General features: G+C 42.0%; 1 protein-coding gene across 1 annotated transcript in view; it reads left to right on the top strand.

The window, feature by feature from the left end:
• SYNE3 (spectrin repeat containing, nuclear envelope family member 3) overlaps nt 1–13,252 on the top strand; it is a gene marked incomplete at its 3' end in the record, with an annotated part of 32,193 nt that overhangs the window by 18,555 nt on the left and 386 nt on the right. Inside the window, exons 5-15 of the mRNA XM_009322549.1 lie at nt 2,254–2,415; nt 3,163–3,507; nt 4,677–4,813; nt 6,772–6,919; nt 7,685–7,867; nt 8,134–8,277; nt 9,269–9,403; nt 10,376–10,537; nt 11,290–11,453; nt 12,413–12,536; nt 12,712–12,864. Of these exons, the coding sequence (XP_009320824.1) occupies nt 2,254–2,415; nt 3,163–3,507; nt 4,677–4,813; nt 6,772–6,919; nt 7,685–7,867; nt 8,134–8,277; nt 9,269–9,403; nt 10,376–10,537; nt 11,290–11,453; nt 12,413–12,536; nt 12,712–12,864 (1,857 nt within the window). The remainder of the gene's footprint in view (nt 1–2,253; nt 2,416–3,162; nt 3,508–4,676; nt 4,814–6,771; nt 6,920–7,684; nt 7,868–8,133; nt 8,278–9,268; nt 9,404–10,375; nt 10,538–11,289; nt 11,454–12,412; nt 12,537–12,711; nt 12,865–13,252) is intronic.

Below are 13,252 nucleotides of genomic sequence, written 5' to 3'. Positions count from 1 at the left end.
ACTCTTTCCAGGACCATGTCCTTGCTTAATGTCTCCTCACATTAACCAAGTGCATGTGGAGATGGAGTTTAATGCTGTCCTGCTCCCCAAACAGCTAACCCTACAGAAGCAAGTGATACCATATTTGCCATCCTTAGAAAGTTTCTCTGCCTAAGCTCTTGGCGGGTGGGGGGGGCTCAGCCAGCTCTTCGTAAGCCTTTTGTTTGACAGTCTGTCCAGACCCATGGCATCTCTTCCTTGACCTCATGGACCAGCAGGAGTATCCAAACTGTGCACTCCTTTGTTTCAGCTGAATAGCCTGGCCAGGGGTGGGTCATTTTGACTTCCTTTTTAACTCTCTATATATTAGCATAAGACTTTTGAGTTTAATAATAGCTCCGCTTTGTTATTCTGACTTGCTCCCTTTGGAGCTTCTGTCAGTGCAACAAATTAGTCTAATTCCGTGGAATCAATAAGCTTGGGCTGACTTGTTTCACTTTGATGTTTGGCCCATTTACACTGCTATAAGACTGTATTCTTCAAGTCCCTAACTTGAGGTCAAGGTGAGAATCATTTAACCTGTATGCACCTCTGCAGATTTGAGAATCAAGACAAGGGGATTTAGCAAACAAGTGAGGTGTTCTGCTGGATATGTCTTGGCCACAGAAGTCTGCAGTCATAATTCTGCTTTTTGGTCTCATCCAAACCCATGTTTGCATAGGTGGTGCTATTAAAGGTCCTGCCCTAATAAGTGGGCAGCATTTCATCCTCCATGGGAAGCAGTTGTCCCTTAGCTGTTCCTCTTTTGTCCCAAAGCAAGTCAACTAACTTTAGGGGACTCACTCTTGATTTGCACAAGTCAGCAGAGATTGCAGTGGCAGTGTGGAAAACACAGACTGGTGTGGTGCCACCTCGAGAGCGGTGGCTTTGTACTGCACCGTGGGCATAACCTGTCCCAAAGATGAAGGGCAAAGTCCCAGAGGGACCACCACCCCACAGCACACGGGAGATCCCATGGTGGCTGATGCTCATGCTACCCTTCTGCTGGTCTGGCTGGAGAAAGGCTGACAGGACAGCAATGGCTCACTGCCACCTCAGGCAGATTGACAGGTGTGGGGACATGCCCAGAGCCTCACAGAGACAAGGAAAACACAGGGGGAACTTTGAAACTGCCCACCATTGCAGCTATCACCCTACTCTCTGTGAAGGGCAGCTGGGATGAGGCTCTGCTCAGAGGCACGGGATGTGTCCCATATTACACAAAATGAAACAGCCCATTGTGACAGGAAAGCCTTTCAAGGGTGCTGCAAGCACTAAATGGATTGCACAAGGAACAATTTTTTTTCTAATGTAACCATAGTGTATCTCAGTTGCTCTCTATGCCAACTGGTGAAGGGCAAGAAAAAATCAGTCTGATTTTGCAGGAAATAATACTTAGGTTGGATATTATACTAGAGAAACAACAGAGCAGGATTCCTCGTGATTTGTGTAAAATTTCCTTCAGCAAGGCCTAAACCTCAGCTGACAAACAAGGATAGTCAGAGCAAATGTGACTCTGCCTTGTTTTGAGGGGTGCCAGACTGGATCAGTGGGGAGCAACTCATGATGTGCAGGCCCCTGTAAGTTCAGGGATTGTCAGTTACAGGGTGCACACACACTAACTCAGAAAATGAAGCCTGCTTCCCATAGGCTTAAATTTGCTTCCAGGGTCTGCAATACCACCACAGGATAATTTATGATCTGCTAATTGAATAAGTATGAATGTTTCTGGGCTACATGATTGAAGGTGATAGTTACTTTCCATACAGTCTGCTTAAATAATGAACACTTTAAAACAATTTGCATGCCCCTAGCACAGTGTCTTTCATTCTCATTTTGACAGATAGGCAAAGTCAATCTGTTGTGTGCTCATCATGAGGAGCATAACTGCTTGTCTCCCAAAGTCAAAACCAGAAACAGTATCCTGTCTCTTTTCTTTTTCTAATGAGAGAATAGGAAGTTTTGTAAAGGGGAGGCTAGAAACTCACCTGAGAGGACCTTGCAGTTTGTCTCCTCAGAGATTAGCCACTGAGAGCCTGCAGCATGACTGAGATGGGGACAAGCGTTTATGTCCTTTTGTGTCCTGTTTCTTGAGGTGAACTATGAATTCCTGTGGAGGCCAACTGCTATCGGGGCTCGCGGAAAGGGACTCTTGTTTGTAAATACTGTGTTAGTGTAAAGGAAACAGAGCCAAATAAGCATTGTCCTCATGGCTTCTGATGTCTCTTGTTACAGAGCAGAGTGAAACTGCTTGAAAAGATAACCAAGGAACATGAGCGGTACAGCGCTAACGTCAACCAGTTTCAATCATGGCTGAATGATATGACAGAAAGATTAAACTGCTGCATTGGAGAAGCAACCAAGTCTTCGGCAGAGGACAAGTTAAAGGCACTGAAGGTCCTTAAACAATATAATTCTGACAAGGAGCCAGGATTGTGTGTTCTCCATGCCTATATATGTTTCTCAAACCATGCAAGGGTGTACTTGAGAAAAGACTTGCACAAACAAAATACAGTGGTGATTGTAACATGGGCTAGGGGAGAAGAGTTGTATCAGGTCCTAAAACTGTTAGTAAACATCATTCTCCCAATTGTAGCATGAGTCACAGGCTGGTCTGCTGTGTTTTTCTTAAAGCCTGATCTCCTATGGTTATGTGAGTCTTTGAGAATCTTGCCCTTTAAACTTGTTTAAATGAATGGTATTTGGTAAACATGATCCAAACAGAGCCTGGAGGCTCACAGGTTTTGAGAGTTTAGAGCTGGTGATAAAAATAATAGTTTTGAGAACAGTATCCAGTATTTTGGTGTCACTGCTTAAACTGTTCAGCTTTAAATCTCTCAGAGATCTGATTATTAGTATTTCTTACTGCCTACAGCTTCTGTTTTCTTTGTCAGGAACCTCAGGTGACAAGCATTTCTGAAAATCAAGCCAGTATTTTCAGAATAGTGGCAGTTAGCATTACTCAGAAGGCAGTCAAATGACCAACCCTGGCTTCTGGTCACTTGAAAAAAGACATACTTTGAAATAAGAAGTGAAAAAGAAAATATGTACAACCAGGAGAGGTGGTCTTATTTTCCTCCTGCTTTCACCTTTTCCCCAACTTCCCATTCCTTCAGCTAGTTTTTATTTAACTTCTTTCTGCAGGAAATTGCCAAAAACATTAGGAGCGGTGGAAAGAAATGGAAGCACCTTGAAAATCAGTGTGCAGAGGTGATTCAGAATACCTCCCCACTCGGAGCTGAGAGAATCAAGGATGAACTCGAAGAGCTAGGAAAAGCCTTGGAGAAGTTGAAACTGCTGAGTAGTGAGGAGGAGGAGAGATTGCTCAAGATCCAACAGTCAGAACGTGCCTACAAGTCCCAAGCCAGACAATTAGAAGCAGATGTCCAGGAGCTGAAAAAAGACCTACAGAGACTAGAAAATGACCTGGACCCTGGGGAAGGGGAAAAGACTGAAGATGAGTTTGTAACTCTGTGGAGAAAATGCAATGTGAGTTGTTACCCTTTGTATGCCTAAAACCAGCAGTCATACATTGAATATGCATAGTCACATCCAACAGGTGCCAGTCCCATTGGTTAAAGGGGGTAAGGACAGAGTGTGATTGTGTATAAAACAGACTGAGGAAATGTGAATAGCAACAATGGAATCAACTATTCTAACCTTTATCTCACTCTGCACAGAGGGAGCAGGGTTGGAGGATGTGTTGGGGTTTGTATCTTGAGTTCAAAGGGACCATATGCAAAAAGAGCACAATACAGAGCAAACACCACAATTTGCTCTACTTAAAAAGAAGCAGGAAAAATAATGCCTCACTGTATATACAAATACATACATACACACACACACACACAGACACACACACACACAAATACACATATTTCTGGGGTATTTGGTAAGACCATTTCTATATTATATCCTTCATCTGTATAAGGTGGGTACCTGTATTCCTTTACTGTCAGACACACCTTCATTCCTAAGAAGTCCCAAGTCTGTAGCAATCCAGGTTTTACACCAAAATCAATCTGTTGCAAATATGAGTGCAAAAAGTTTGTCACACACAGATAAGAATCTTTACCAGTCATTTCCTCTTGAGGGTTGGTTTTGCATTTATTATCTCTTCTCAAAATACCTTTCATCGCTATTTGTATGTCTGGAACTCAGCAGGACTAGCTGGGAAAAGTATATGCAAAAAGGATCCACAAAATACAGACTGGTTCAATCCAGCTACATTTGCATGGCTTTTCTATTGTTTTTGTTTGCCTGTGTCACCCTAGAATTAACATTCTGTATATATGAGTGTTTGAGAAAGATCTGTTTGTGCAAACAGACATGGTTAAGACGGCTCCAAAAAATGCATCTCATGTTATATGCTGCAATCAGTGAACTGAAACTGGGCCTGTTTGTAATTCTCTGTTCAAACAGTGAACCCTGCAGATGAGATGCAGAGGCTGGGCAGTGTGAGGAGAGGAGAGAGAGCCTGCAGGAACAAAACTGTTCCTGAGAATGTTTTCTGCCTTAGTAAAGTCCATATTCATGACAACAGGAAAAAAGGCAGCAGAAAGGGGACTTGTGAATACCTTGAGAGACAGCCTTATCTCTTCATTTCATGTGCCAGACACTACATGAGGTGTGATCTGTTCATTATTTTTATGCTTAAGGCAACAAGAGCAGCTCTGGCTGCAGAAGAGTCCAAGGTTGAGAGGCTGAAGGCTCAGCTTAAGGAACTGCTACGGTTTTCCCAAGATGTGCAGCCACATGCTGAGAGTGTTGTCTCTGCAATACAGCAGTATCAAAGGTAGCGGGAAGTCTGATTATGCTCGGGTGGGTGGGTGGAATCTTCTCTCAGACATTGAAGGGATTGACAAAGGCCTAAGAAAAAAGTGATATGCCATCCAATTGTAGGTGACGGGTAGAAAAGAAAGGCTTTTGCTAATTACATCTGCCTCCACATTTCAGCAATTGGCTAAATTTACAGGTTTACTGGGAGCTGTAAGCTGTTGGCCATTTTCAAGCAGTGATCTTGCATCATTAATGTTGTGTATGGTTTGAAGAAAGTTAGATTGTTGACAGCTAATTTGATCTTCTTAGCATTTAATAATAATAATTTATATATTTTGCTTGCATGTCATGACAGCAACTAGAAAATCAGGACAGGAGCTGTAGTAGTAAACGGTTCAGAAGTATTATGGCCCTCTCTTGTTGAGTTTGTTGTGATGACTCATCAGCCTTAGCAATTATTTGGCAGAGTTTATTCCCCTTCTCCTGACGGCATATACGCATGATTCCTGTTTTCAACTTGCCTTGGGTTGGAAACTCTGAAAGTTTAGCCTCTCCCCAGACTTCAGCGTTTCCGTTTCCAGGCTGCCTGGAATCAGGAAGTAAAGAAGCTGCAGCAAATTTTGCAAACTAGAAGAAAGGAGCATTTTTTTAAGGAGAAAGAAAGGTCAGTTTTTTTACTGTATCCAAGCTTATTTTCCTCTGTCCAGTGCACAGTATGCTGTCCTGTTGGAAGGGTTATAGGTCATTATGGGAAAGAATTTCAGTTTAAAAACTAACAAGTAAACGATGTCGAAAGAGGAGCAGAGAAGGCAGGAGAACTTGCCTCTGAGTAGAAAATGGCAGCTGCGCTTTTGCCAGCTTCTCTCCAAAGCGTCTTTGCGAAGTCTGGCAGCTTCATGCTGAGCCTGGCAGGGGCAGCAGAGCAAATGGCAAAGGACATGTAATATCAGAACTTTCTATTTGCGGAGCTTTTGGCCTATGCAAGCTTGTCTCCGTAACATTGCAGTGACACAGGTAAGGTTGTTGTTTCTGTTTCTGAAAGACAGTATTAATCTTGATTGGCATTGCTATCGCTTGCCGGTCTTGTGAATTTGCAGGATACTGTTCCCATATGAACATACAGTTTGGGATGCATTCTGCCATACCAAATAGGATTCTGCAAACTGGGAGGTCAGGAGAGCTGAGAAAAACAGGAGGCAGTTGCATGGGGTGTGTCACTGCTAGGCTTGTTACTCAGCTGTATTTTGGATAAGCCTTTATAAGAGAAGTCTAGATATTTAATGAATGTGTGCTGATTTCCCCCCCCCCCCGAATATATATATATATACACACACACATACACACATATATATATCTGTGCGTGTGTGTGTATACATATATATAATACAAAGCTTTTAGCAGAATCACCTGTATGTAAATATAAATACAAGTGGTTCTGCAAAATTTTTAAAATTTATATCTGAAAAAAATACGTATTTTCCTCTTTTTATAGGTAACATAGGGTGATCAAAGATTTCTTAATGTAATTTTTTAAAGGAACAAAGACTCAGTAATATGTAAAACAATAGAGGCAACTGCAGTTAAATTCTAGACACTCTTGGCTTGTTCCTCTCATCAGTCAGCGAGACTGTCCAAAAATATGATTTGTTAAATCATGCTGCTGATAACAGCCGAGAAAGATCACATACAAAAGAAGACTGCTGGCTGCTAGAAAGGCAAAATAATGCCTGATACACAGTTGCATAAGAGACAAATGTGTCTTACAGTGTCTAAATAAAGTTTTGACGGATGTCTCTGACTTACAGAGCAGCTGTCAATACACAACGCCAGGCTCAGACAGTAAAAAAGACTGAGGCTTTTGTGTCGGATACAATTTGCACACGAGTATTGTGTTAATTCATGCCTTGATGAATAGGATGTTTGGACTTGGATTTCTTCGTAATCCTTCTCTCAGCTGTCACTTTATCCTTGCAGTGTTAGAGGCAAGACATCTAAAATGAGCACTGATACAGAAACGCAACTGAGAGGACTCTTCCAAAATCCCTTGCAAGATTTTGAACAGTGGAAGCCATCGGTCCAGATGCTCCTGGAGACTCCGGAGCCAGCTCTGGCTCACATTGAGGTAGCAAACCTGTTATTAAGTTCAGAAACTGATGGCTTGGTTTGTGTTTGCCCAAGCTATGCCAGCAGCTGCCTGCATACAGCTGCCGGACAGCAGCAGCTGGAAGGGCCTTTCCAGTATGGCAGGAAGCCCCACAGTACGAAGGTCAATATTTAGCTGTGGCTGTAGCAGAATGTCTTACTTTCTGCTGTCCATTTGGAGTTGCCAACTGAATAGGCTGAATTAAAGTGCTAGATATCTTTAACAATGATGATAATATTGTTTAGCATTAGCCCAGATCTCCCTGGACAGGAAGTCTGTGGACTCTGTTAAGAAGCGCGTAGTAATATAGTTGTGGGATTATAATGCATGATTTCTGCATGTGCCCAGGAAGGTGTGTTTGTTACTTTGTCATCCCTGTGCTCTCCAGAATAAATGCGTCTGTGAACAGGGATGGAGTTTATCCTCGGGATGAGCATTCAAGCTGTCCTTTCTGTTGGTTGTTTAGGCCTCTCCTCTGCACAGACAACTCTTTCCATAGTACAGCTTTCCTCTATTTCTGTTCACAAAACGGATGCAGCCCTGGTGCTTCTAACATTATCAGGAAGACTTTTCCTTTAACTGGGCACTGTCCAGGTACCTTCTGTTACCCCTTGTCAGACCAGCATGCTGTTTTGACCTGACTTTGTCATACTGCTTTGGTTGTGTGACTTGTGTGAGAATAATATGGTTATATGATTTTTTTTTTTTTTGTATGATTTCACTGGAAGAATTTTTCTCCTTTAGGCTGCTCTAGCTGAAAGCTCCCAGTTCAAAGAGAAGTTGATGACATTACAGCTGAAGAAAGATTTGCTAAACAATATCCTTGGTGAGGAAAAAGCAAAGTCTTTCCTGCAAGAAGTAGCTGAAGCTTCAAAGGAGAGAGAAATTCTACACAAGAGTCTGCTGCAAAGCAAGAGCAAACTCCAGGTGAGCTTAAAAGCCCATATACAGTCCTTGCCTGTGACAAAGACAATGATCAATCTTTTACTAAGCCAGTTGTACAGGTACAAATTCAGTAGTAACCAGCTGTGCCCAATCCCTTTTTCTAGGTTGATCAAATATTCAAATAAACTTGTGGTCTGTTGCATAGTGTAGCTTGGTGTTTGTTCTGAGCATGCAATGGACATTGACAAAAGATAATGCTAAGGGATATATGTTGAATGCTGGATTTTTTTCCTTCTTTCTCTATCTAGAATTTGATATCGCAACATAAGGACTTTGATGCTGGTTTCACACCTTTGCAGAAGAAATTATTTGCCATCAAAGCCAAATTAGATCTAGAGAAGGAACCACGGCCTGACCTCTTGGGTAAAAAGACACAACTTCAGAGACTCCAGGTACCTTACAGTAATGTTTGACCGTGATATCCTCAGTTAATTGTGGTCCTGTTTGTTCATATTTTATTAGCATTAGGAATTCAGTACCTTGTCCCCTCAATTGATTGTGTGTTAGATAATTTCATTTGGTCCAGTTTATAGCCTGGAGTAGATGAAATTGAAGCAGTGCAGCTGAAGAACTGGCAAACTGGGCTTAAGGGAAGGAACAAGCAGCTGAAAGCTCTTGGTGCCACACCTCCTTGGGCTAGTTTTATTGCTAAAGAAAATGTATCCTGATACTCCCCACTAGGAGTGAAACTGCAAAAGATAACCTGAACCAATCAAACTCCCTCCAAAAGCAGGGAGTTCCCATTGTCCCACCTCCTTCTGCATCCCCCCCTTCCTGCTCTTTACCTTGTTACAGCTTTGACACGTGCTGGATTTACTCCATGGGCTAATTCAGCTGGCCAAGATAAGAAAAAAATAATCAACAGAAAAAGATGATAATTTTCCACTTGGTTAGTGTTTTGAAGTGGTTCAGCAAAGGGTCCAACAGGCAGTAGAGCCTGCTCAAGGCATGCAGTGGGACTGCATAGCTGGGAGAGGAGAGAGAAGACAGGAGGGAACGAGAGAGGGAGTGTGACTCTTCCTTTTTGCCATGGTGAGCTGCGGTGATTCAGCTATACGGTGCCACTTCACCCTTGGTTACCACAGGGATGTTATCACCATAGTTCTTTGCAGTACTTAGCTAATTATACTATGTCTCCTCTGGCAGCTTCTCAGCAACTTGTCTTCTTTGTGATCAACTGGTAACATGTAAGAATGTCCAACCATTTCTTTCAGAAACATTTACTTCTAGGCATCAAAAAAATTAATTTTCTTAATGACAGTGATTGTTACCTTTCTCTGCCCCCCACACCTGTCAAATGAAACTACTTTTAATGTATGTTTTGTGGATGTCCATGCCACATCTAGCACATTACCCATATGGAATCTGTCTTTTCCTCTGCAGATGATACAAGATGACTTGGCAGAGCTTGCGATTCAAATGGAAGAGATAGAGAAGCTTGTTCAGTCAAATACCACACACAGGCATGAAATGAACCAACTTTCATCTGACTCTCAAGCCCTGAAGAGATCATTGGAGGTAACATAAGGAAGAGTTTTTAGTTGCCTGAGGAATTGTCAGTTGACATTATTTAAAAATATTAAAAAAAAATCATTGAGCATATGAGATTATAAGCTTTGAGTGACAGATATTTTCATTTCAGGGGAAGAAGGCACTGAATTCTTATGACTTTGATAGCTCTTCCAGGATTCTCTGATTATCTGTAATGTGATTTCCCTTTGGGATAGGATACCATCCATACAGATTTTATATCTATATAAATTATTTCTGGAGTGGGACTGAGATTTCTGACCAAAAGACCTCATAATTACATTATCATGGAGGTGCTTGGACTTCTTCACAGATTCCTGGATAGTGTTTTTGTATCAAACTGTTTGGGTTTTTTTATAGTTTTGTGACCTAAAAGTTAATGAGAGGAAAGTGTTGCAGTTGCGTAATTACTTGTTTTGACCTGAGGCATTTTGTAACTTGTAAACATAGCTATAAAAGGACCTTCCAAAGCAGTCTCAGAAGAAGAGCTTATAAAATTACCTTAGTTATGCAGGTCACCATAAAAATACTTAAGAAAGTGTTACCCTAATATGCACTGTGGAATTCTAGTTTCAGTCTCAATAATCCCATTTATCGCTGAACTGGACTTTTTCAAAAAAAGTCTGTGCAGTGATTTCTGATTCAGGAAGTATAAGGTGTGTTTAATATTGACTGGGGTATAAAAAAATCCCCCATATTCTTCATTCTGTTTCAGCTGAAACGGAAGGGAGCTATTCTAGTGCTTAATGCCCCCTCTTGTGGTTAAATTCAGGCCTGCAGGAGCTTGTGGGTGTTTTCTGTGCCACTGATGCTAAAGGATAAAGTTTTTCTGTCTAATTAACAGCTGGTTTTTTTCCTTTTTGCCCATGAGATTCTGTGCCAGTAGTCACAGTGTTAGGTCCACTAATGAAACTGCTTTTTGTCTGTGTTTAGTTGCTGACATATTTTTATCATTTGTAGATGATGATACAGCAGAGTGAAGAGCATGTTCAGAAGCATTGGGCATATAATGACAAGCTCTCTGACCTCCAGCAGTGGATCACAGTAACCACGGAGAAGATTGACTCCTACCAGGGTGCTGATGGAGAGCAGAACACCGAGGGCAGGGTGGCAGACCTTGAGGTGAGAAAAGCATCTTAGTGTAAGATGTTAATTATTCACTTTGCAGCATTCAGATGTGAAGGGCGGGGGGTTTCTAGTGGGGGTTTCCTCACTAGAGAGTACTGTTGGTTGAGGAGAGTAATGATGGTTTGCTCCTCCTGTGATAACTGTTGGTTGCTGCTGCCTCCCTGCTTTGCCCTGTGGTGTGGCATGTGGAGCTATGTAAAAGGCAAGAGCAGTGAGAAATAGCTAAGAACTGTTGAGATGGATGAAGTGTTATCAAAGGATAGGTGGTTTTAAAAAAAGCTCTTCCTGCCAGGGTGATCTCTCTGGACAATACCTACTTTTGCTTGTATGTACTCATCAATACATTGAACATTACTACCCTGTTAGCTAACGTTATACTGTGTTGAACTGAGCTATTCCACAGCTGCTAGCTTTTCCCTGTGTAGCAGTATTTTGCATGCTAGATTCACTCTGGCAGGTTACTTCAGCTGGCAGCTTTTGCCATCGTACGGAAAACCAAGATATTTCATGGTAAGGCTACAGAAGGGGTGCATTGACAACTTGCACCCTTTAAGTTTTGCCATCGGGTCTTTGACCCATGTTGGTTCTTTGCAAGAATCCACAGCATATTTTTTTTCCTGCTAGGTATGTTCTAGCTAGTGCCAACAGAACCAGCATAGTCCTGGACTGAACATGGCCTTCAGTCTGACATAGCCTCTGCTTTACCCAGGATACCTAGGAGTAACTGTAAGGGCTGTACGTTTCAGAGATGGCTAGCTGAGTTTCCAGATAAGGAGATCCAGCTGCACCTTGTGGAAGCTCATGGCCAGCTGGTCATGGAGAATTCTTCCCCAGAGGAGACTGCCCATGTCCAGGCAGAGCTGGATCAGCTGAAGGAGTCGTGGAGATCACTGAAGGAGATGGCAACTGGGTAAGTGTGTTCATGTGCGTCTTCCTCACGTTCCTTCAAGGGAATGCTCTTTACTGCTACATGACCAGGCACGCTTGATGCTTTATGGTCTGTGCTGTGAAAGTGAACAGCTATGTTACAATGTTAGGAGCAAGACGAGATTTTATTTAATCATTTGTAAACTGGAAATCATTACTTTAAAGAAAACCATTTTAGAGAATCCAGGGACCAGAGCAGTCTGCCTTTACCTCACACTTGGAGTAGGCAGTGTCTCCTTAGGACCTGGCTCACCCTTGTACTGCCAGTCCGTATCAGAGGAAATAGGACATAGACTGGGTGACTTCTGCTGTTGTGCCTCACCTTCCTGTTCTCCGCACTGTCTGATCTGGAGGTAACCCCAAGGAGGCTATATCTGCACTGGGATTTGTGCCTTTTGCAAACCTGCAAGAGTATAAACAAAGCTAAAATCCTCTCTTAGCTGGCAAATGTGAACTTAATTTATTTTGCCCTCACTGTGCAGTGTCAAACTGCTACTCATATTTGCTAGTCTGTATTAAAATTTAATACTGTGCTACATGTGTGAGTATATTCATACATAGTGTCAGAATAGGCATAAAAATGGAATGACTAAATCAAGGAAGGCTTGATTGTACTGTCTGCTGTTACCAGACTGGAAGGTATATTGTCAAGGTAGTAGGTTTTTTTTGCTCCCTCACTCCCCTGAGTAAAAGAAAACAAAACACTTGGAAATGTTAGAACTAGAGGACTGGTGCTGCTTTGAGACACTCCTGTCTTGATCTTATTTTGTTAAAAAGATGTTGGAAATAACTTTAATAGTAATAGTGCTGTTAATAGTAATAATAGTATAATAATAATAGTGCTATTTCACCAGAGGTGTCCCCCATAGCCCCGGTCAAAATGTGGATGTCTCATCATTAGATGTTTCACTGCACTGATGTCTCTGGTTTTGTGTTTTCAAGTCTTCTCAAAAAGTGGCAGTTAAATAGACCAGTGGCTGATAAGAAGAAAATAGTATTTGTGGACAGCAGATGGATGTCTGGACCTGCCTTCCATCCTTTAGATGTAGATCCCAAACATAAGCAGGTGAGAGGGGGACTCTGTATCTGCCTTCATATCAGTTTCACAAGAACAGTTTTATTGGCTTCATCTGATATTATGGGTTACAAAGTTGGAGATTAAGATCTTGCAGTCAGGCCTTCAGAGGAAACATCTGACATAACAGTAAGGGCTTTTTTGTTCCTGTTGTTCTGTAACCTAGGAGAGGATAGAAGGGCAAAATACGAGCAGCCACTTGAAGCTCCTACGCGACTTTGAAGAGTGGTTACAAGGAGAAAACACCAAACTGACAAAAATTCTTGCTGTGACTTCATCTTCCACAGAGGAAATTAAGGCACAACAGAGCAAACTGGAGGTTAGTTTTCAGGGGATGAAGATGGAGACAAAGACTGCGATAAGTGCAAATTCTTTCAGAATTAAAAAAAATCAAAAACCAACCCACACACCCCCAACCAACAAAAAAAACCCCCACAAAACAAACAAACAAAAAAAACCCCAAAACAAAAAAAAAACCCCTCAAACACTAGAGTCTCCTAAAGCAGAGTGTAGAGTAGATGGAACTCACGAATTTAGGACAAGTATTTCACCCCTTCTACTGAGAAAAGTCTGCCAGAGCTGGAGTGGTAGAAGGGAATGGAGCAGCCTGGCATTTAGCTGTTGGACTGGACATTTCCAGTGTGGTATGGCAAAGGTGTTCATTAAAAGAAGCTGATTAAAATTAGTGTCTGGTATTTGACCTCACT

This window comes from Pygoscelis adeliae, unplaced genomic scaffold (assembly GCF_000699105.1).
Source record: "Pygoscelis adeliae isolate BGI_AS28 unplaced genomic scaffold, ASM69910v1 Scaffold374, whole genome shotgun sequence".
Taxonomy (NCBI): Eukaryota; Metazoa; Chordata; class Aves; order Sphenisciformes; family Spheniscidae; genus Pygoscelis; species Pygoscelis adeliae.
Note: the sequence above shows the minus strand (reverse complement) of the source record. Positions and strands in the feature narration are given on the sequence as shown.